Genomic DNA, 20,459 nt, shown 5'->3' with positions numbered 1-20,459 from the left:
CATGTAATAAAATTTTAAAATATAGACAGTACAGGGCGCCTAGGTGGTTCAGTCCTTAAGTGTCTGCCTTTGGCTCAGGTCATGATCTCAGGGTCCTGGGATTGAGTCCCACATCGGGCTCCCTGCTCGGCGGGAAGCCTGCTTCTCCCACTCCTCCTGCTTGCGTTCTCTCTCTCGCTCGCTCTCTCTCTGTCGAAAAATAAAAATAAAATCTTAAAAAAAATAAAAAATAAGAAAATAAAATCTAGATAGTACACATCAACCTCAGGAAAGTGGTCCCCAGTGAGGAAGAAGGGAATGGGATGATGAGGAGCTTCACCAGTACCTATAACATCTTCTTTAAAAACATTTATATCTGAAGGAAATACAGGGAAAGGCTTTATTAATAAAACTAATACTTATCAAATACTAATTTTCCACCAGGCACGATTCTAAGCCCTTTAGATGTATCAACTCATTTCATCGTCAACAATAAATCAATGCAATCAATGCTAATACTATCATCACCCTTCAGAGAGGGGAAAATAGGCACAGCAAATCAAGTAACTTGCCTAATACTAATATTAGTCATAGGACTAATAGGTGATAGGGATTTGAATCCAGGCTGTCTGGCTCCAGAATCCATAGGCTCAACCTATCACTCTGTCCTGCTGCCAGGCCTTATTCCCTCTGGATCTCATGACAGCAGCAGGAAGGGTGGGTACAGAGCAGTTCTTAGGGGCTCAGAGTGTAGCCTGTGACATGCCCACTGTCAAGGGGATAGCAGTCTACAGGAAATGGGTCAGAATTCAGTCTTTCTGAAGTGTAACCTGGACTCTATCCTTTGTGCCATGCTGTGACTCCAAAAGATAGACCCCCCTCTTACACCTATCCTCCCTTCCTCAAAATACCACTCTTCCCTCCCAGGACCCTTGACATCCTCACCAGTTCCTTCTTCAGGATCTGCCACGAATAAGACACCATATATCTCCTCATGGTTCCTGAGCTGGCAAATGGCACAACTAGCCCCTTTGCCTTTCAAGGGTAGGACCACAAATCCTTCCCAAAGCATCCACTTATATTAGAAACAAATAGCTTCCCTCAGTGGCAAGGTAGGAGTTTCTCTCCACTCCTCATACCCTACCAACAGCTTCTGGAAGCCTTGTTCTGAGAAAATCTCATTCTCAGAATCTCCTTATATCACAATGGAGGATTCTGGAAGAGAAGGCAGGGAAGGAATTGGAATCCGGGAGTCTAACATTTATTGAGCACTCATAGGCTCATAGGCATTATCTTAGTTAAGCCTCACAACTACCACAAGGTGAGGGTCCACTCCATACATAAGAATGAGACTCCAAGTAGCTAACTGATTGCTAGTCATGAAGCCATCTTAAAGTAGGAGGCTTCTGGGCTGGGGGCAGGAGCACCTAACACCTCAGCCTAGGGGGCTCTCCAAGGCTTAGAACTTGGAGACCCTGAAGTGTGTGTGGGTGCATGACGCTGTCCTATAAATCTTGTTAAATCAGCAAATCAGGAACACTCAGAAAATCAGAAGTCCTCAGTTAAATGGGGTGCCAAATGTTGAAAGGAACTCGGTGACTAGAACTCAGTGACCCTGAGATCCTTCCAAAAGTAGAGAAGAATATAGGATCTAAAGTACTGCTGTCTACTAGATTAAAGATGGCAGTTGATGACCGCAATTTGCTCTTGTATGAGAATCTTCAATAAAAAACTATGATTTCAAGTATTGCCTGATTTGCCATTCCTATCCAGCTAGGCCTATCTGCCAGCCCTCTCCCAACTGACAGCCAAATGGAAGGACACGGAACACAGTGAGGACAGCCAGACAACAGGGAAGACCCAAGCTCTGAATTACTAAATTCAAAGGCCACCACTCCTAGAGTGAGACACTAACCACTTACGGAGATGAGAAGAGACAGAATTGGGTTTTCTTCCTCCCTTGCCTTGAGAAAAGATGCAAAGAACTCAGGAAGAAACAGAGTAAGAGAAAGTTTCAGAGAAAAAGAGAGAGAAGCAGTGTGGAGTTTTTGCCTCCTCTACCACAGATCTGGTCTTAAGGAAGGAAATAACAAAAGTTTAGGGAGTTTCTGAAACAAACTGGGGACAGGGAAGGCAAGAAAGATGGTGGGAGGTGGCTAGGGACAGGGAGGTATCTGATCAGTCTTCTGAGCTGCCTGAGATGCAAGTGACATGGATAGGACCCAGACTAACAAGGGGCATCGGAGGATGCCAGTAAGTAGGGCCAAGACCCTGATGAGACACTGAAAGTAGACACTCCCCACCTCCCCTTTTGCCAGTGGTGGTTATATAATTTCCGTAGGAATTGGATCAGTGTTGGGGAGAAAGAGGCAGGAACTTCGGAGAACTCTGAACTGGCCTAAGATGAGTCAATCAGCCTGAAATTACATCCCCTCAAAATTACTGGATTGGATCTCAATTTACCTGAAGACATCTAAATTGTCTATTAGGAGGCAGGGTGGGGACTCAGAGTCAGACATTAAAGTCAGTTCTAGAAATTAAGGGAGTGTTGGGCTCCTGAGTGGCTCAGTCAGTTAAGTGTCTGCCTTCAGCCCAGGTCATGATCCCAGGGTCCTGGGATCAAGTCCTGCATCAGGCTCCCTGCTCAATGGGGAGTCTGCTTTTCCCTCTCCCTCTGCCCCTCCCCCATGCTCGTGCTCGCTCTCCCTCAAATAAATAAAATCTTTAAAAAAAATAAAGAAGTGTCATTTCTGTCCCAGTGGTTTTTGGTTTTTTTTTTTTAAGATTTTATTTATTTGACAGAGAGAGACATAGCGAGACAGGGAACACAAGCAGGGGTAGTGGGAGAGGAAGAAGCAGGCTTCCTGCTGAGCAGGGAGTCCAATGCGGGGCTTGATCCCAGGACCCCGGGATCATGACCTGAGCCGAAGGAAGACGCTTAATAACCGAGCCACCCTGGCGCCCCACTATCCCAGTTTCTAATCTTAAATTGAACTGTTGTAGAGCAGAATGTCAGAAAGGGCATTGGTCCTAGTCTTATGTGATCTTGGGTAAATTACCTTAACCACACTGGGCCTCGTTTTCCTCCTTTTAAAACTGAGTTAGAAGGGGCGCCTGGGTGGCTCAGTTGGTTAAGCAACTGCCTTCGGCTCAGGTCATGATCCCGGAGTCCCTGGATCGAGTCCCTGGATCGAGTCCTGCATTGGGCTCCCTGCTCGGCAGGGAGTCTGCTTCTCCCTCTGACCCTCCTCCCTCTCATGCTCTCTCTCATTCTCTCTCTCTCAAATAAATAAATAAAATCTTTAAAAAACAAACAAACAAACAAACAAACAAAAAAACTGAGTTAGAGGGGTGCCTAGGTGGCTCAGTCGGTTAAGCGGCTGCTTTCGGCTCAGGTCATGATCCCAGGATCCTGGGATCAAGCCCCGCAACAGGCTCTCTACTCAGCAGGGAGGCTACTTCTCCCTCTCCCTCTAACTACCACTCTGCATATTTGTGGTCTCTATCTCTCTCTCTCTGTCAAATAAATAAACAAAATCTTAAAAAAAAAAAAACTGAGTTAGAGCCAACTCAACAAATAATTTCTTTTCTTTTCCTTTTTAAAAAAATTTTTAAAAAGATTTTATTTATTTTTTGACAGAGAGAGAGACAGCAAGAGAGAACACAAACAGAGAGTGTGGGAGAGGGAGAAGCAGACTTCCCGCTGAGCAGGGAGCCCGACGCGGGGCTTGATCCCAGGACCCTGGGATCATGAGCTAAGCGGAAGGCAGACACTTAATGACTAAAAAAAGGCGCCCCTTTTTCCCTTTTTTTTTAAAGGATTGATTTATTTATTTGAGAGAGAAAGCATGAGCAGGGGGAGGGTCGAGGGAGAGGGAGAGAATCTCAAGCAGACTTCCCCTAAGCACAGAGCCCAACTCAGGGCTCAATCCCAGGACCCTGAGATCATGACCTGAGCAGAAATCAAGATTCGGACACTTAACTGACTGAGGCACCCAGGAACCCCAAATAATTTCTTTTCAAGATAAGATCCTTATTGTTTTGCTAATTATAAGAGTTATGCAACAAACATTTATAGAACTCCAACTACACGCAAAGCAGGAAAAGGTGAGTAAAACACGGTCTCTGCTCACAAGGAGTTCATAATATGGTGGGGATGCGAACCACAGCCATAAGAGAAAGTCATACTAAAATAAAGCTATAAAGATAAATGAAGAAAGGGCAGGGCATGATCAGAGAGCATGAGATGTGGCTGGAATCTGAGATACTCAGGATGCACAGCAGGAAGTGAGGTTGTGCAGGCAGAGGTCACAAACCAGCCATCCATGGGCCAAGTTGAGTTTGCAGACTGCTTTATTTGACCCACATGGTGTTCTAGTTAAAATATTGTTAAAACTTAACTTGGTTATCTTTAGTTGGGGAATGGGTTCTCTAATTCACCAAGGTCTTCACCTCAGAGAATCATGTTACCTGCCAGGCATGTTACCTACTTGCAACTCCCAGTATAGGATCTACGTAGCCTCTTTCAGGCCTAAAAATCCTTTGATTATATAATCAGTGGTTGCAAAATTGTGGTCCACAGGCCATATCTAGCCTGCTGGCATGTTTTGACAGTTTTTTTAAAAATTTGAATTAGTTGGGGTATGTGGCTGACTCAGTCAGTACAGCATGCTACTCTTGATCTTGGGGTTGGGAGTTCGAGCCCCATGTTGAGTGTAGAGATTACTTAAAAAGTAAAAAAAAAATCTTAAAAAAAATTTTTTAATTAGTAGTCAACACTTAAATACTAGGATTTTGGGGGCAATTTTCTAGGAAAATAATTTACCCAAGTGACCCTGATATAAGCCATATAAATGGACTAATTTTCATAGAAGAAATAGAGGAAGTTGTAAAAGAACTCTCTCACCACCTCCACCATCACCAAGAAAGAAAATAGTACCAGGTCCTGAAGAGAAAGCTAGAGGTTCATCTCATTTATAAATATCGTTTTTAAAGTCTTTAAATATACGCAAACAGAATTCAATAGTACATTTATTTTTTTTAAGATTTTATTTATTTATTTGAGAGAGAGAGACACAGCGAGAGCGGGAACACAAGCAGGGGGAGTGGGAGAGGGAGAAGCAGACTCCCCACTTAGCAGGGAGCCCGATGTGGGGCTCGATCCCAGGACCCTAGGATCATGACCAAAGGCAGACGCTTAACAACTGAGCCACCCAGGCGCCCCTCAATAGTACATTTAAAAACATCATTGGGGGGCATGTCTAGGGGATGCAGTCAGTTTAGTGGCTGACTCTTGGTTTTGGCTCAGGTTGTGATCTCAGGGTCATGGGATCAAGCCCCACCTTGGCTCTGCACTCAGTGTGGAGTCTGCTTGGGTTTCTCTCTCCCTCTCCCTCTGCTCCTCCCCTCCCACCACCCCCCCAAACAAATAAATAAATCTTAAAAAAAAAAAAAATCATCGGGGCCCCTGGTTGGCTCAGTTGGTAGAGCATTGTAGCGATTACTTAAAAATAAAAGAAAAAAATATTTAAAAAAAAAGAAATCATTTTGGAGCCTCTGGCTGGCTCAGGCAGAAAAGCATGCAACTCTTGATCTTGGGGTGGTGAGTTCGAGCCCCACATTGGGTGTAGAGATTACTTAAACAAACAAACAAACAAGCAAACTTTTTTAAAAAATTAAAAACTTTTTGGGGCACCTGGGTGGCTCAGATGGTTAAGCGTCTGCCTTCAGCTCAGGTCATGATCCCAGGGTCCTGGGATCGAGTCCCACATCGGGCTCCTGGCTCAGCGAGGAGCCTGCTTCTCCCTCTCCCTCTGCCTCTCTCCCCTGCTCATGCTTTCTCTCTCTCTCTCTGTATCTCTGTGTCTCAAATGAATAAATAAAATCTTTAAAAAAAAAAAAAATTAAAAACTTTTTTTGAGAGGGCCACATTAATGAACAGGTCACTCTTGGGGACCACTGGGACTCCACTGTGCTGGGACCTTAATAAGACTGCACAAAGCATGCTCAAAGCTGTCCCATTGGTTAAGGGCTACCCCCGGAGGCATTCACGGGCCAACTTTTCTGGACTGAGCAACCCAGTGGCCAGAGAAAGCTCTCAGCAAAGGTCCTTAGAGTAGGACGCTGTCTTGCTGGCCTGTGCAGAAATGGCAAGTCAGAGGGTTAAAGCCAACAGAGAAGGCCTGGGGCTGCAGGTCTCAGGGAGAACTGGCAGAGTTCCAAATTCTCCCCCAAAAGGGGGCACATTGGAAGGCAGAACCAACAGCCCCTTCTGTAGAGCACTGGGATCAGAAGGGCTGGGCTCTGAGAGCTTCCCTGGTGCCTCTGGCACCAAGGAGAAGCAGGGCACGAGGGCTGGCCAGGGAAACGCACTGACTGCCATGCTTGTGGCCCTGCAGCTGCCAAGCTCCATCTGCCAGGAGAAGGAAAGAACTAAGCCAATTTGCTCACACAAAACCTTTGTCAGAAGGAGCTGTGCTGATGACCTCGGAGACTTCCGGCCAGCCCAGAATTCTACTCTAGTTCCTTCTCCATGCACACCTCCAGCAAATAGCTGGTCCAGAAAGAACTCACTTCATTTAAAAGGGATTTATAATAAAAAATAAATAGCACCAGACCCATATATTACAGAAAAGTGGGGGGGGGGAGGGGAGGAGGAAGCAGGGACCAGAAAAAACAAATGGCAGATGAAAGGCACTCACAGAAAAAAAAAATTAACATGAAACAGATGATAATCAGGAAACACAAAGAACTCAAAGGGCTTAATACATTTCAAAACAAGAGTTCAAAGCAAAGATGCAATAGTTCAAAGAGATGATGAAGCAACTGAAGGAGATGGCACTGGCAGAGCTCAGGAAAGAAGTGGGTTTTTTTTGTTTTTGTGTTTTTAAAAAAACAAAACAAAACAAAACAAAAACACCTCAGAACTGAAGATCATTTCAGAAACATCAAAAAGGAAGCCAGTCTTGCTGAATACAGAGGTCAGGATTGCAAAAAGCAAGTGAGGGAGTTGTCAATGAAAACTTAAAAAGGAACGAAGAAATAATCCAACTAACAGGTATGGAAACACAGAGGGAGAGAGAGTGGGCTAAGTACATGGGTTTCTTCAACTTTAGAGGTGTAAATCTTTTTTTTTTTAAAGATTTTATTTATTTATTTGAGAGAGAGAGAATGAGAGAGAGCACATGAGAGTGGGGAGGGTCAGAGGGAGAAGCAGACTCCCCGCCGAGCAGGGAGCCCGATGCGGGACTCGATCCAGGGACTCCCGGATCATGACCCGAGCCGAAGGCAGTTGCTTAACCAACTGAGCCCCCCAGGCGCCCTTAAGATTTTATTTTTAAGTGGGGCACCTAGATGGCTCAGTTAAGCATCTGCCTTCGGCTTGGGTCATGATCACGGGGTCCTGGGATTGAGCCCCAAGTCCAGCTCCCTGCTCAGCGGGAGAATCTGCTGCTCCCCTTCCGTCTGCCCCTCCCTCCACTCATGCACTCTCTCTCTCAAACAAATAAATAAAATCTTAAAAAAAATTTGCTTTTAAGTAATCTCTACACCCAACGTGGGGCTCAAACCTTACAACCCCAAGATCAAGAGTTGCATGCTCTACCGACTGAGCCTGCCAAGTTCCCTATAGCTGTAAATCTTCAGACACATTTTAAACCTGATAAACTAAGAAAAAGATGTATAAGCCTATTTAAAAGATATAAAGGGAACTAACAATAATCATGAAAACTGGATAGAAGGATTAAAAAGAAGGAGAAGTATAACAATTACTCTTTTTTGACTTCAAATTTTGTACTAGGCACATATATAATATATGCATATATATATATAATATATCTCACCTGTTAAAATGAATGCATCAATTTTTAAATTTTTTTTATTTAAGTAAACTCTACCCCCAGTGTGGGGCTTGAACTCATGGCCCCAAGATCATGCATCACATGCTCTACTGACTGAGCCAGCCAGGCATCCCTAAATGCATCAATTTCTAAGTAATTAAACAAAATCAATGCAGTGCAATAAGGGACACAGCTACTAGGAGAGCACCACAATAAAAACAGGTTCACTGAATTCTAGGAACTAGGAGGGTTGCAATTGAATAGAAGTAAGTGAAAGGAGAAAATGACAAAAGGATCATAAAGTACCCAGGCTTTTGAATTTACATTGGTTTATCAGGAACAATAATTAGTAATAACTGAGTTAATTACAAACGTAATCTGGCTAGATTAAGCACCCTAGACCAGTATCTGCAGCTTATCAAGACATCAAAAGATAAAAGACCTTTACCCCAAGATCAAACATATTTGATAAAATAGGTTACCAAAAAGAAATAAAGTCAGTAGAGAGACCAGAGCAAGCTTCTTAGACTTTGTAATGAAAGATTTTAAAAAAACAAAACACACACACACACACACACAAGGAACATCCTGGGGCCCTTGTATCCAAACCACCTCATTAGCTGAACCTGCTTTCTCTTCACCATGATCACAGCCGGCCTCCTGGAATGATGCATGTAGTGTGTGGTGAGTGTAAATGAAATGATAAGATTACTAGATCTGTTGAAAATATGAATATCCTGTCTACTCATAACTTACCTTAAAATTTTCTATTTAACATCTCCCATTGAGAAAATAATGCAAAATAACAACTGCTGGCAAGGATGGGGAGAAACTGGAACCCAAGTGTGTTGCTGGTGTAAATGTAAAATGGTGGAGCCACTGTGGAAAATAGCATGGCAATTGCTCAAAAATTTAAGTAAAGCATCACCCTATGATCCAACAATTCTACTTCTGGGTATATACTCGGAGGAATTAACAACAGAGACTCCAAAAGATATCTGTATACCAATGTTCACAGCAGTATTATTTGCAATAGTCAAAAGGTAAAAAAACCCAAATGTCCATTGACAAATGAATAAGCAAAATGTGCTATCTATATATAATGGAATGTTAGCCTTAAAAAGGAAGGAAATTCTGATACATGCTATAATGTTGATGAAACTTGGAAATATTTGAACTTGGAAACAAGCCAGACACAAAAGGACAAATATTGTAGGATTCCCTTTGTATGAGGTTCCTACAAATTCATAGAGACAGAAAATAGACTGGTGGTTGCTGGGGACTGGGAAGAGGGGTGAATGGGGAGTTATTATTTAATGGGTACAGAGTTTCAGTTGGGGAAGATGAAAATTTGCTGGCAACAGATGGTAGTGACAGTTACACAACAATGTGTATGTACTTAAATGCCACTGAACTATACACCTAAAGATGGTTTAAATGGTAAATTTTGTTTTGTAGATTTTACCACAATTTTTCTTTAAGTTAAAAAAAAAAAAAAAAGAATGTTCCCCTTCCTCCTCCATTCTTAAATGATCATCCAGAAGCCATTAGGTGGTACCAGCCATGGTAGGCATCTGCCTGGGGGTGGAGGAGGCTGTGGTTGGCGAGCCGGTAGCCGTGGAGCCCTGGGCAGGGTAAGGATGATGGGAGATGGAAGCAACAACAGGAGACTAGTTACTCATAGGAGGAATGGTCAAAAAAGATCATGAGAGCCAGGTTTCTCTCTGTTGAAAAAGAGAATTAAATGAATGGAAAGGGCGAAAACTAGAATAAACCCCATGGTGTTGAACTTGAGTTGAAGGTGTTGGTGTGAACACATGGATTTCAATATATATATAGACAGATATAGAAACAGATGCATAAATAAATAGATATATAGTTAAAATTTGAGTAAATTTGAGTAAATTTAAAAACTGAGTAAATTTGAAGATCTAATTGGTTTTATCAAACAATTCATAAATCATGCAACACCTCATCTAGCAAGCAGAAATACTCTAAAGAGTTATGCAAAATGGGAGGCTTTCATAGAGAGGACTGTAGGACAAGGAAGTCACTAGTAAAGGAAGCATGAAGGTTCGTCAGAGGAAAGTAAGAGTTTGGGATGATGGCTTCTCATTGGCTGAACCAGAGCACTTCCCATTGGCCGGGCTTGTTGCTGGGTCAGCAGAATATCTTCCTTTTGCCAGAGTGGTGAAGTAGTAACCCCTTCCTGTTGGAGATGCAAGGTACCTCTCCTCCTCTTTTTTGGGGTAACTGGCCACAAGTGGTTGCGTGAGAGCTCCCCCTATAAGTCTTCCCAAACCCAACTTTAGTTGAGGTTTCCTTTACTAACCTTCCCGGTACTTTTCCTCACTCTGTTCATGAGGGAGCCTAGGAGCAGTGATTATTCCAACAGCACTGAACAAACCCAGTGCCCAAATCTTGGTTTCTAAACACCATTCTCCACTAAAAGAACAAGGGTTTCTTGGAGAAATGGCTGATTCCAGAGCTGGGATAGGGAAGGTACAAGATGTGCTGAAAAGTATGGAAATTTTCAAAAAATGATAGAAGTCAGCCTGAAGGCGTTCTTACTAGTCAAATATAGGGTAATTTGGGCATCAGAATAAATAATTCCAGTGGCAACCAAGATGCAGTAACCCCATTACAGGCGCTCTCCCCTGTCCATTGTAACCAAAAACTTCGGACAAAACACAACTTGGGACTCTTACAAGTAATTAATGGCAAGTGTGCTGGGGTGGGGGGCAGGTAGTAAAAATTAAAAACAGCCCCAATGGGGGTGAGTTTCATGGTTTAATGAAGTCACAGGATACAAGTCATTAGACAAGAATCAATTGTATTTTTATATACCATTGAACAATTAGAAACTGAAAATTTTCAAACAACACCATTTATAGTAGCACTAAAAACATGAAATACTTAGGTATAAATATAATATATGCAGATGCTGTATGCTGAAAACAATAAAACATTGAGGTAAGAAATTAAAGAGCATCTAAATAATATCAGACCTGGTACCAGTTCCTGTACATATATTTCCTCTTTGACTCTTCAGAGCCATTCTGTGTGGTAGTTACTACCTCCAGGCTCAGAAAGAGTCGGACTTATCTAAAGCCATAGGATAAAAGAATTCATAGCAGCTTCATTTTGGAATAGCCTGAAATTGGAAATAACTCAAATGTCCTTCAACCACTGACTAAGCAAACCATGGCATATCCACACCATGGCTTATTACTCAGCAATAAAAATGAACAAACTATGAAACATATAAAACCTAGATGACTCTCCAGGGAATTATTCTGAGTGAAGAAAGCCAGTCCCAAATGGTTACACACTGTATGATTCCATTTATATAACATTTTTGAAATGAAACAATTATAGAGATGGAGAACAGATTAGTGGTTGCCTGTGGCTAGAGATGGGGGGTAGGGGAGAGGGATGGGTGTAATTATAAAGCGGTAGCATGAGGGACTGTCAGAACTAGACCTCAAGACCTGACCTTTGCTGCCTACCTGCTTGTACTCACCAACCTCTGTCCCACATTTTTCCTTAAGCTCTTCTTTCCAGCTTATCTCTTTAACTCAGGCAAAAGACCCAATGCGCAGAGCATCCTGTGATGGAAACTGAAAACCCTCAAGCAATAAGGACTGCCTGGACAAAATGCTGCAGCTGGCCCAGACCACCCAGTTCTATTTGAACTCAACCCCTGACTCACGCATGCGCAGATGGGCCATGGAGTGACCAATTGTTACCTTTACCTCATTATAATACTAAAATCTGCACTCAAGGAGGAGCACAAACCTCATTTACATAATGCACAATACATGCATAGGCATGTTTCCTTAAGGTGCATGCATGACTTTATGCCCACCTCTACATATGATGACAAGGCCCTCCTATCTAAATATTCATCCTCCTTTACCTAAATAAAAGGAATCCATTCACCCTTGCTCAGAGTCACAGCTTTGGAAGTTATTACCCGCGATCTCCTTATTTGCTGCAAATACAGTTTACTTTGTGAGAGCACTCTATGTGGTATAGTTTCTATCTGTAATTCACCAAGGATCAAAATCACTTTAGTTCAGTTAAAGGATCTTAGTGGTCATCAAACATTTCTAGATATTGTGGCACAGGTACATGAATCTACACATGATAAAACTGCATAGGCCTATACACATACACAAATAAGTGCTTATAAAACTGGTAAAATCTGGGGGCACCTGGGTGGCTCAGTCGGTTAAGCGACTGCGTTCGGCTCAGGTCATGATCCTGGAGTCCCTGGATCGAGTCCCACATCTTCTCCCTCTGCCCCTCCCCCCTCTCATGTGCTCTCTCTCTCTCTCTCCTTCTGTCTCAAATAAATAAATAAAATCTTTAAAAATATATATTAAAAAAAACCTGGTAAAATCTGAATAAACTCTGTGGATTGTATCATTGTCAATCTTCTGATGTTGATATTGTACTATGATTGTGCAAGATATCACCACTGGGGAAAACTGGGTGAAAAGTGCATGAGACCTCTCTGTACTATTTTTGCAACTTTCTATGAAGCCATAATTATTTCCAAATAAAAAGCCTTAAAAAAAAAAGTATCGAGGCTTCTATACCACAACCCCCAACAGTATGCCATTAAAAGACACCAAAGTCTCTGAAAGAGTATGGGAATCATATTAGAGCTCCCCTTCATAGATGAAACCCACTACTTGTCCTTTTTCCCTTGATTCAACATTTACTGAGAGTCCAACTGGGAATCTTATGTTGGAAATTAAGTGATAGGAGATGCATGATTTATGATCCCTTCCCAAGTGAGCTCCCAACCTAGTGCTAATGAAAAGGCCTAATATGATAAGAACATTGGACTACAAGTCAAAAGAATTCTGTCCTCATGGAACCACTTACTAGGTGTTTTAGTTTGGACCAGTCCATTTCCTCTTGGTGTGCTGACTTCCTAACCTGCAAAATTTAGGAGAATGGAATACATATAAATATATTTTAAACTTAACCTGGGTCCTGTGGATGGGTTCAAGGATACCTGGGAATCACCTGAAATCATACGCATAAGTATGTAGGATAATTCCAGAAGAGGTATTTTAACTTTTTTTTTTTTTTTTTAGATTCTGGGGATTTGCTCACCCATAGAGTTTAGAATAACTGCATCTAATTTTTGGATTTAATGTCAATGGTCCCTTCCATTCTAACATTCCCCAATTCTAATAGATCTCCAAGATCTCTCGATTTCTAACATTCTATGATTCTAATAGGGATGCGCGAAATGGACTAGAGATCTAACATTCTGTGATTCCATGGACCACAAGAGTTCATTCCCTTCCCTGACAGAACAAGGATTACATTTTTCAACATGGAATTCTAGGCAGTCTATGATTTAACTTCCAAATGACCTTCCAACCTCAGCTTTCATCCCTTTCCCAGACCCTGGCCACCCCCCACCCTTTTAGTCTGCAGTTTCCACAAAGTTTTGCTCCCATTCACTCTGTGCCTTGGCATAGGCAATGCCTTCTACCTGGAATGCCCCTAAATCTACTCTTTTTCTTCTTGAGTATCAGCTTGAAGTCTCCCAGTAAAGCCTTCCATGACCCTTCGTCCTTGCAGCAAGGTTTGATGTGCTCCCTTAAACCCAGGTTTCTGACTGCCTGTTACCACCCAGGGAATAGGACTGTTGGTTCACGCAGGGCAGTGAATCAAAATGCCAAGAGGCGAAGCAGAGGAAGTAAAGGTTTGAAGCTAGTAGGTATAACAAACTCTAGGCACCTGTTTTCCCACCTTTGGAAATAAAGAAAAATATCAGCTCTAAGGAAAACAACAACCTGAGAGCAATAGTAAATGTAAACAGCATTCTGTTTCTGAGACAAAAGGGAGTGGTGGGGATTGAGGCCATCTGGGACAGAGCATCTTGTCTAAAAGGAGACTCGACTCAGCTCCAGCTAATTAATTGTTGATTGGCAGGAATGTGAGTGGGTCCAATGTGGTCAGCTCCTCTACTTTTTCAAGAAAAGCTGGAAATCCAGTTTCGCATGTGAAATCTCCCATTTTTAAGTGTCAATAACTAAAAAAATATTCAAGACCCATTGCAATGACTTTCAAGGTTTTCAAGCTGTGAAAAATGTTCTGTGAGGATCCACTTCTACCCATCCAAGAGAGCACATCCTATGGGGGGGCAAGTTTTATATGAGGGCTGCTGGTGTATTGCAAGTTGTTAAACAGACCCACTCCTTCTGCACAGAGCTCAGACAAAACCTTTCATATGGGTCCCCTCTCTCTGGGTCTTAGTTTCCCTATCCATAAAATGGCGATACAAAACATAATTGTGAGTCAGCCGTCAAACAGAATATATCACTGAAGGGTTATCAGAGCTACATGCTTTTATCTGCATCATCTTGCTGAATTCTCATAACTTCTATGAGGTAAGTTGTATTACTTTCACGTTTTACAGATTAAAAAAAAAAAACCCTGCAGCTCAGAAATAGCAATTTACATAATGAAGACAATAGCAAACATATAAAAAGCCCTTTCTTTCAAAGGGCTTTGCTGATTTAATCCTCTCAACATGTCTGGCCTAAGGCAAATAAACCCTGAAATGGGGATTCCACCAAGGCAGCCTGACTCCAAAAACGGTAGCACAAGGCTGCTTAACAGAAATATAATGCAAACCATACATATAATTTAAATTTGTCTAGTAGCCACATTTAAAAAGTAAAATGACACAGGCTAATTTTAATAATACACTTTATTTGACCCAACATATGCAAAATATTATCAATCTAACATGTAATCAATATAAAAAATATTGAGATATTTTACTCTTTGTTGTACTAAATCTTGAGTGTATTTTACATTACAGCACATCCCAAATCCGACTAGCCACATTTCAAGGGCTCAGTAAGCCCATGCATATGGGGCAAGGCATTCACAGTCTAATCTTAATGTTAAAAGCAGAACCCACAGGGGCGCCTGGGTGGCTCAGTCGTTAAGCATCTGCCTTCAGCTCGGGTCATGATCCCAGGGTCCTGGGATCGAGCCCCACATCGGGCTCCCTGCTCAGCGGGAAGCCTGCTTCTCCCTCTCCCACTCCCCCTGCTTGTGTTCCCTCTCTCGCTGTGTCTCTCTCTGTCAAATAAATAAAATCTTTAAAAAAAAAAAAAAAAAAAAAGCAGAACCCACAGAGGCACCTGTCCCTTGGTTTCAAAGGACACGCAAAATATAACAATGGCACACAGTTCTTGAGCATATACTTTGTGCCATGGGAGGGGAGAGTCTTACTATGCGTGCTGGGGATCTTCACACGTTGTATTTTGTCATCCTCGCAACAAGACGAGTGCCACTGCCCTCCTCTTTTGACGGAAAAGAGGACTTCCCCGGGTCGGAGGCGCCCCTCGTGCCGATCTCCGTCCCGCCGCCCCGCTCCCGCCACCGGCCGGGCGCCAGCCCCGGCGAAACCGTGGTTCGCCGTCTGCTAAGGAGGTGTGCACGCAGCGGGAGGTGCCAATCACCTGCGGGCCGAAGAGCTTAGAGCGGGTAAAGACCCCTCTGGACTCCTCCTCCTCCAGCTCCTCCTCCTCTTCTTCCTCCGCCTCCTCCTCGGACTCCGATTCCTCGAACTGGTGCTGGGAGGCGACATCGCGAAGACGAGCCCTGCGCACGCTCGGATAGGTCCACCCCGGCCCCTCAGTCACAGCCGCCTCCCGGCGTGGCTCGCTAACGCGGGGGGGCGCCGCTTCCGGGAGCCGGGACTCGGCTTCCGGGCGCTCTGGCGCCGAGCTCATCATAGAAGCTAGAGGGGACTTCCGCTTTCGGTCCCCTCAGGCGCTTTGGCGGTGCGGTCGAGTTCGGTTGGCTGTCAGCCAGCCTCCATCCGCCTCCCCGGAGGCCGCGCGGGCTCGGCCCTTACACACCAAACGTCTCCCTTTCAGCCCGCCCCCGCGCAGACGCAGTGCTGAGCCCACGGCTGCTAGACAAAGAGTGACGTCCGGAGCTTGGAGTCATGGCGGAGACTGAGCCGAGCTTGGTGGCTGCTGGGGGCCTCGCGCTGCCGCCAGAGAAGGAGGAAGGAGCCGGCCTGAGCTCAGGCCCGGAGCGTAACTCTGCGGGCTCCTCGTCGACCCCTGAGGCCCCACCGCCTGCCCCCGAGCCCTCCAGCCCCAACGCCGCGGTCCCCGAAGCGATTCCTACGCCTCCTGAGGCGGCCTCCGCGGCCTTGGAGTTGCCTCCCCCAGCCCAGGGCGCCCCGCCGTTTGCCGAAGCTGCTCCGCGCTCCCCTCCACACCCTGGCGGCTCCCGACCCGGCCCGGAGACGTTCCGCCAGCGTTTCCGACAGTTCCGCTACCAGGACGCCGCAGGCCCGCGGGAGGCGTTCCGTCAGCTGCGGGAGCTCTCCCGCCAGTGGCTGCGACCCGACATCCGCACCAAGGAGCAGATCGTGGAGATGCTGGTGCAGGAGCAGCTGCTCGCCATCCTGCCGGAGGCGGCACGGGCCCGGCGGCTTCGTCGCCGCACGGATGTGCGCATCACGGGCTGAGCTGTGGAGCTGCGGGCGACCGGGCTCGGGCGTTTTATGGACTGCGGCCACGATCGGGTCTGGGGGCCTGAGCCTGGCTCTCCATTCCGCGTTGATGAAAACCGAGTTTTTGGCAGCTCCAGTCGTCTGATGTGTCCCTTTCGTTCGTTCTTTACTAGGTTTATTTTCCCGAGCCTGTCTCCTTCCAACCTCCTTTTTGGCTGGTGGCGAAACCAAGTTGGGAGCCCATGAGAATAAAGCCTTTGTTCCCTATTCACTTGGCATTTACTGGCTTTTGTGGGATCATTAGCGTGTTGGCTAGGCCTGGGCCTCCACATCTGGGAAGTTTCTCTCCTCGCTCCACAGGACCCCACTTGGGATTCCATTGTTTAGTTGGGGTCTGCGTAAAGAAGGTTTTAGCAGCCGTGGTTCTATATCGGCCCCTACCTCTCACTAGAGTATGAAATTGCTTTTCCACCTAAAAAGGTAGTGGATAGTGGTTGTGGCAGGTAATTATCCGACTCTACTAAAGTGCTTACTCAACTGGCTACCTCTATACCAATTGGGCCACTAACTTGTTACACCAACCTGCCCTTTGGGCACAGGCTTCCCAAAAGACCTATGCCTGTGGGCTATTTTAGTAAGTGTTTTAGTGCAGTTCCTTAGGGAGAGCTCCTTGTGAGCTCTGGTTTAAGCCTCCAAACTCACCTTTCTTGTCATATTTTAGGCCCCTAGAATTTAAGTAGAACTGGCATGAACTAATGAATTATTACATTGCTGGAGCCACTCTAATTCTCTCTAGCTATACTTTTTTTAATAAGCATAATTGTTTAGAAAGAGAAGAAGGGATTTGGCAAGTAATAGGGAAGCTCTGTTATGAAATCTTAAAGCCTATTTTTCCCTAAGTCTTTTGTCCACCCAGGAAGGAACTAATTGGGGTCCATAGGCAATTTGGATTGGTCTCAGAAGGGTCCTAATTGCAATGGGTGCCATCTCTTAATATGAGGAAGGCCAGACCTATCTTCACTTCACTGCTCTCAACAACTGAAATCTAATAAGCCTGCAGCTCACACCACAAAGCACAAGCCAGACTGGGTTAGAGGACAATGTGGGACATTTTACATTTGCATATTAAAGACCCTTAGATGAATTCAAAATTATTTTGCATACTTTCTTGGGATTTAGAATCTTGAGCTTGCATCTGCTTCCCTGCAGAAGATACATCTATCTGTTTACAATGTAAGTCTTCCTCTAAAAGATGTTTATAGAAAATTATGTAATGCATATTAAAAATAGGGTACAGAACTTTATAATAACATGATTGAAACATAGCAACAAAAACCTGTTTTATTTTTTCCAAATACAGATACAGAAGTTTGCATGTTTTGCAAATATTGCTTCAAAGCAACATTTCTATATACAGCGCCTTTTGTTCTAATAGCGCGTAAACATAGACATGTATCCACAGTGCAATGTTGGCTCATCAAGGGTCCACCTTGCATAACACTCATTTAAAGAAACAAAATGATTAGTCAAACCAGAACTGTTTTTGTCAAGGCAATTTTTTATAGGTGGATAGTTTTTCTCAAAAGAAAACTTAGGTAGTGTACATATTTCTAAATGGTAACAGTAATCTTTGCAAATAACAGTTTCCAGTGCTCCAACTTGGGGTTAATTCAGCCTGACCCAGGAATTGGGGATGGAGCCCCTAAACATGGCTTTAAATTAGAGAAGCACACTGAGGTTATCAGAACTTGGGACTCATCCCTGCTTCCCTAAAGACAAAAGTCACAATGAGTGAAATGGGATTATTTCCTTTATACACAATAAACCCAATAATGGCCACTTGGCAGAATTAGGGTAATTCAGTTTCTGCTTCCACCTTTGAGAAAGACATGACATTGACTCCCTTAAAGTTGTAGTAGCTTCCCCAGATGTGATGCTCGAATGTATCTGAGAAAAGAAAAATCAGTAATCTAGTAATACAACAGTCATCATACCTCACAGTTGTGGCTACAGAAAATCATCCTGTTTCATCCCTTTTCAGACAAATACACCATTCTTATAATGTGGCTGTCATAAATTGCGCAAAACATAGATGCCATGCACACTCCTTAGACATTTCTTCCCACACCAGAAATGCCAACGTTAGCAATGGGAAAGAGCCTCTTGGAGAGGAACTGCGTCAGCTTTACTACAGATGTCACAGCCACATGTCTTCCTCTGATGGATAAGCTACAGCAGGTCAACTGGCCCTAAATTCATTTTATATCAAATGGTGAAGAAATCACTGGACAGAGCATTCCCTGAAACAGATTTTGGTACAGAGGCCTTCAAGACCACAGTGAACCTGTGTGCCTTCAAGGCCTAATCATTCCAAATGGCGCTGGAGATACTGTCATTGCTATAGAGATATTGGCTACTTCACGTTTACATAGTAAATATTTGCAGCATATAACATTACAGATTCATAAACCCATAATTAACTTGTGAGTGTTAATGGACAAGTGTGCTTTGATTTTTGCCTTTAGTGATAAGAAAACTAAATGGTGAAACGGGTCACTCCTCAAAGCATGGAACATTTTCTTTAACTTTGTCTAGCAAAGAAAAACAATATAGCAATTACACATGTAACCTGCAAGAGTAACAAATGTCTTAAAAGGTACAGATTGTACCTGGACCTTAAGCAGCATTATCACCTTGACCTCACAAAATAATACAAACAGGGAATCTAAAGTGTTAAAGTATATTAAAACAATTTTGAAAATGCCAACTACTGAACATACACCCTTCTGGGAAGGAGAAAAACAGCACATGTAGAATCTGAAGTTTGTTTACAACAATAGAAAATAAGGTAATCCTCCAAACCACATTCTTTGTAACAAATCTTTACAGTGAGAGAGTTCAAAATTTGGGGAAACATTTTTTGGACATTAAATAGAACCGGGAAGCTGTCAATATTAAGAAGTGGGTAGAAAACGCTGTCCTTTGGGTTCCAGACCCTGCCTGCTTCAGTTTGGAAATCCTCCTAGATTCTTATTACTGTGAGATTCTAGTTCCTCCACAGGCTGTTCGGGCTCTGCTACAAAAGACACAACCCAGCCAACTCTGGGGTAAAAGCATACAAAACTTGTCCCCGGTACCATGAAGTCATGCAAGACAGGTGGTGAGAAAAGTGAAGAGTCCTAAGGAGAAGGCAGGGCAGCCAAGGCCTCTGCTCCTTCCCAACCTCCACAGAATGTGAAGTCACAACATCCTCACGAAGCTGGAAAAATGAAAATGGTGCCTGCTGCCTAAATCCACGCCAGGCAGAAACAAGAAGGCTTGGCATGTGCCCCACCCTGACAAAAAAGTCAATTAAATAAGCTGCAAGTTGAATTTACAACTGTTTCCGACTAAACTTTTTTGGCTCTCATTCCATTTATCGGTGGCACAATTTCAAGTCAAGTTTGTGCAAAAAGACTCACTCTCCATTCAACGATGTGCACAGAAGAAGGGAATCCCAAGAGTCTATTTGCTACCTTCTTGGTAGGCTTCAAGATCAGAGTGCCCTGCCCTCCAGCAGCCAAAATGGCCCCTTTGTCCAATGTCTATCACACCCCCTGCCCAGATCCCTGAAGTCAGTCGGTGTCACGTGCATTCGGCATGCTAGGTTTATTTATTTAAATATGCAAAGCTCCTCCTGCAGGTGCCCCAGGATTGTGCCCCCACTAGTTCTGGGTGCCCAGTTTCATGTTGAGCAGCAGAGTGCAATCTGCTGCACCTTGCCCAGGTCCATCAGCAGCTGCTTGATGCAATGCTTGAGCTGCGGAAGCCTGGCCAGTGGCTCCGGGGGCTCCAATTCCCCAGTGTAGTCCAGCCAGCTCTCCAACACTGTAGGCAGAAGAGAGAGGAGAAGGCAGAAGAGAGAGTGAGCTCCTAACACTTCATCTGTGAGAACATCAGCAAGAATTTCAGCATCTTCTCCCATCTATCCCCACAAGGTCAGGTGAGAAGGGGGGGGGGGCACTCAGGCAACACTGACTCATCACCCTCTCTACAAAGTATTCCCCCTAGGACAAGGCTCAAATGCTTTAGAGGAGCACAGTCCAACAGAACTTTCTGCAGTGGAAATGGCCTACGTCTGTGTTGTC

At 44.1% G+C, this 20,459-nt stretch overlaps 3 protein-coding genes across 7 annotated transcripts in view; 1 reads left to right on the top strand and 2 right to left on the bottom strand.

Annotated features, from left to right (window-relative positions):
* CNBD2 (cyclic nucleotide binding domain containing 2) overlaps nucleotides 1-15,621 on the bottom strand; it is a 60,830-nt gene extending 45,209 nt beyond the window's left edge. The window contains exons 1-2 of the mRNA XM_035006236.1: nucleotides 15,323-15,621; nucleotides 12,714-12,767 (exon numbers count right to left, since the gene is read on the bottom strand). Coding sequence (XP_034862127.1) covers nucleotides 12,714-12,767; nucleotides 15,323-15,598 — 330 coding nt within the window. The 5' untranslated portion in view covers nucleotides 15,599-15,621. The remainder of the gene's footprint in view (nucleotides 1-12,713; nucleotides 12,768-15,322) is intronic.
* Nucleotides 15,622-15,643: 22 nt separating this feature from the next.
* On the top strand, nucleotides 15,644-16,610 carry SCAND1 (SCAN domain containing 1). Its single transcript, XM_035006235.1, has one exon. It carries the CDS (start codon nucleotides 15,814-15,816, stop codon nucleotides 16,345-16,347), a length of 534 nt encoding a protein of 177 aa, XP_034862126.1. The 5' UTR covers nucleotides 15,644-15,813; the 3' UTR covers nucleotides 16,348-16,610.
* Nucleotides 16,611-17,756: 1,146 nt separating this feature from the next.
* The window catches only part of PHF20 (PHD finger protein 20), a 142,584-nt gene continuing 139,881 nt past the window's right edge, over nucleotides 17,757-20,459 (bottom strand). For all 5 annotated transcript variants that reach the window (XM_035006226.1, XM_035006229.1, XM_035006227.1 and 2 more), the window contains one exon: nucleotides 17,757-20,199. In XM_035006226.1, coding sequence (XP_034862117.1) covers nucleotides 20,057-20,199 — 143 coding nt within the window. In that variant the 3' untranslated portion in view covers nucleotides 17,757-20,056. The remainder of the gene's footprint in view (nucleotides 20,200-20,459) is intronic.

Source organism: Mirounga leonina, unplaced genomic scaffold, assembly GCF_011800145.1.
Source record: "Mirounga leonina isolate KUSES-001 unplaced genomic scaffold, KU_Mleo_1.0 Mir_150, whole genome shotgun sequence".
Lineage (NCBI taxonomy): Eukaryota > Metazoa > Chordata > Mammalia > Carnivora > Phocidae > Mirounga > Mirounga leonina.
This window is presented reverse-complemented; position numbering and strand designations above follow the sequence as displayed.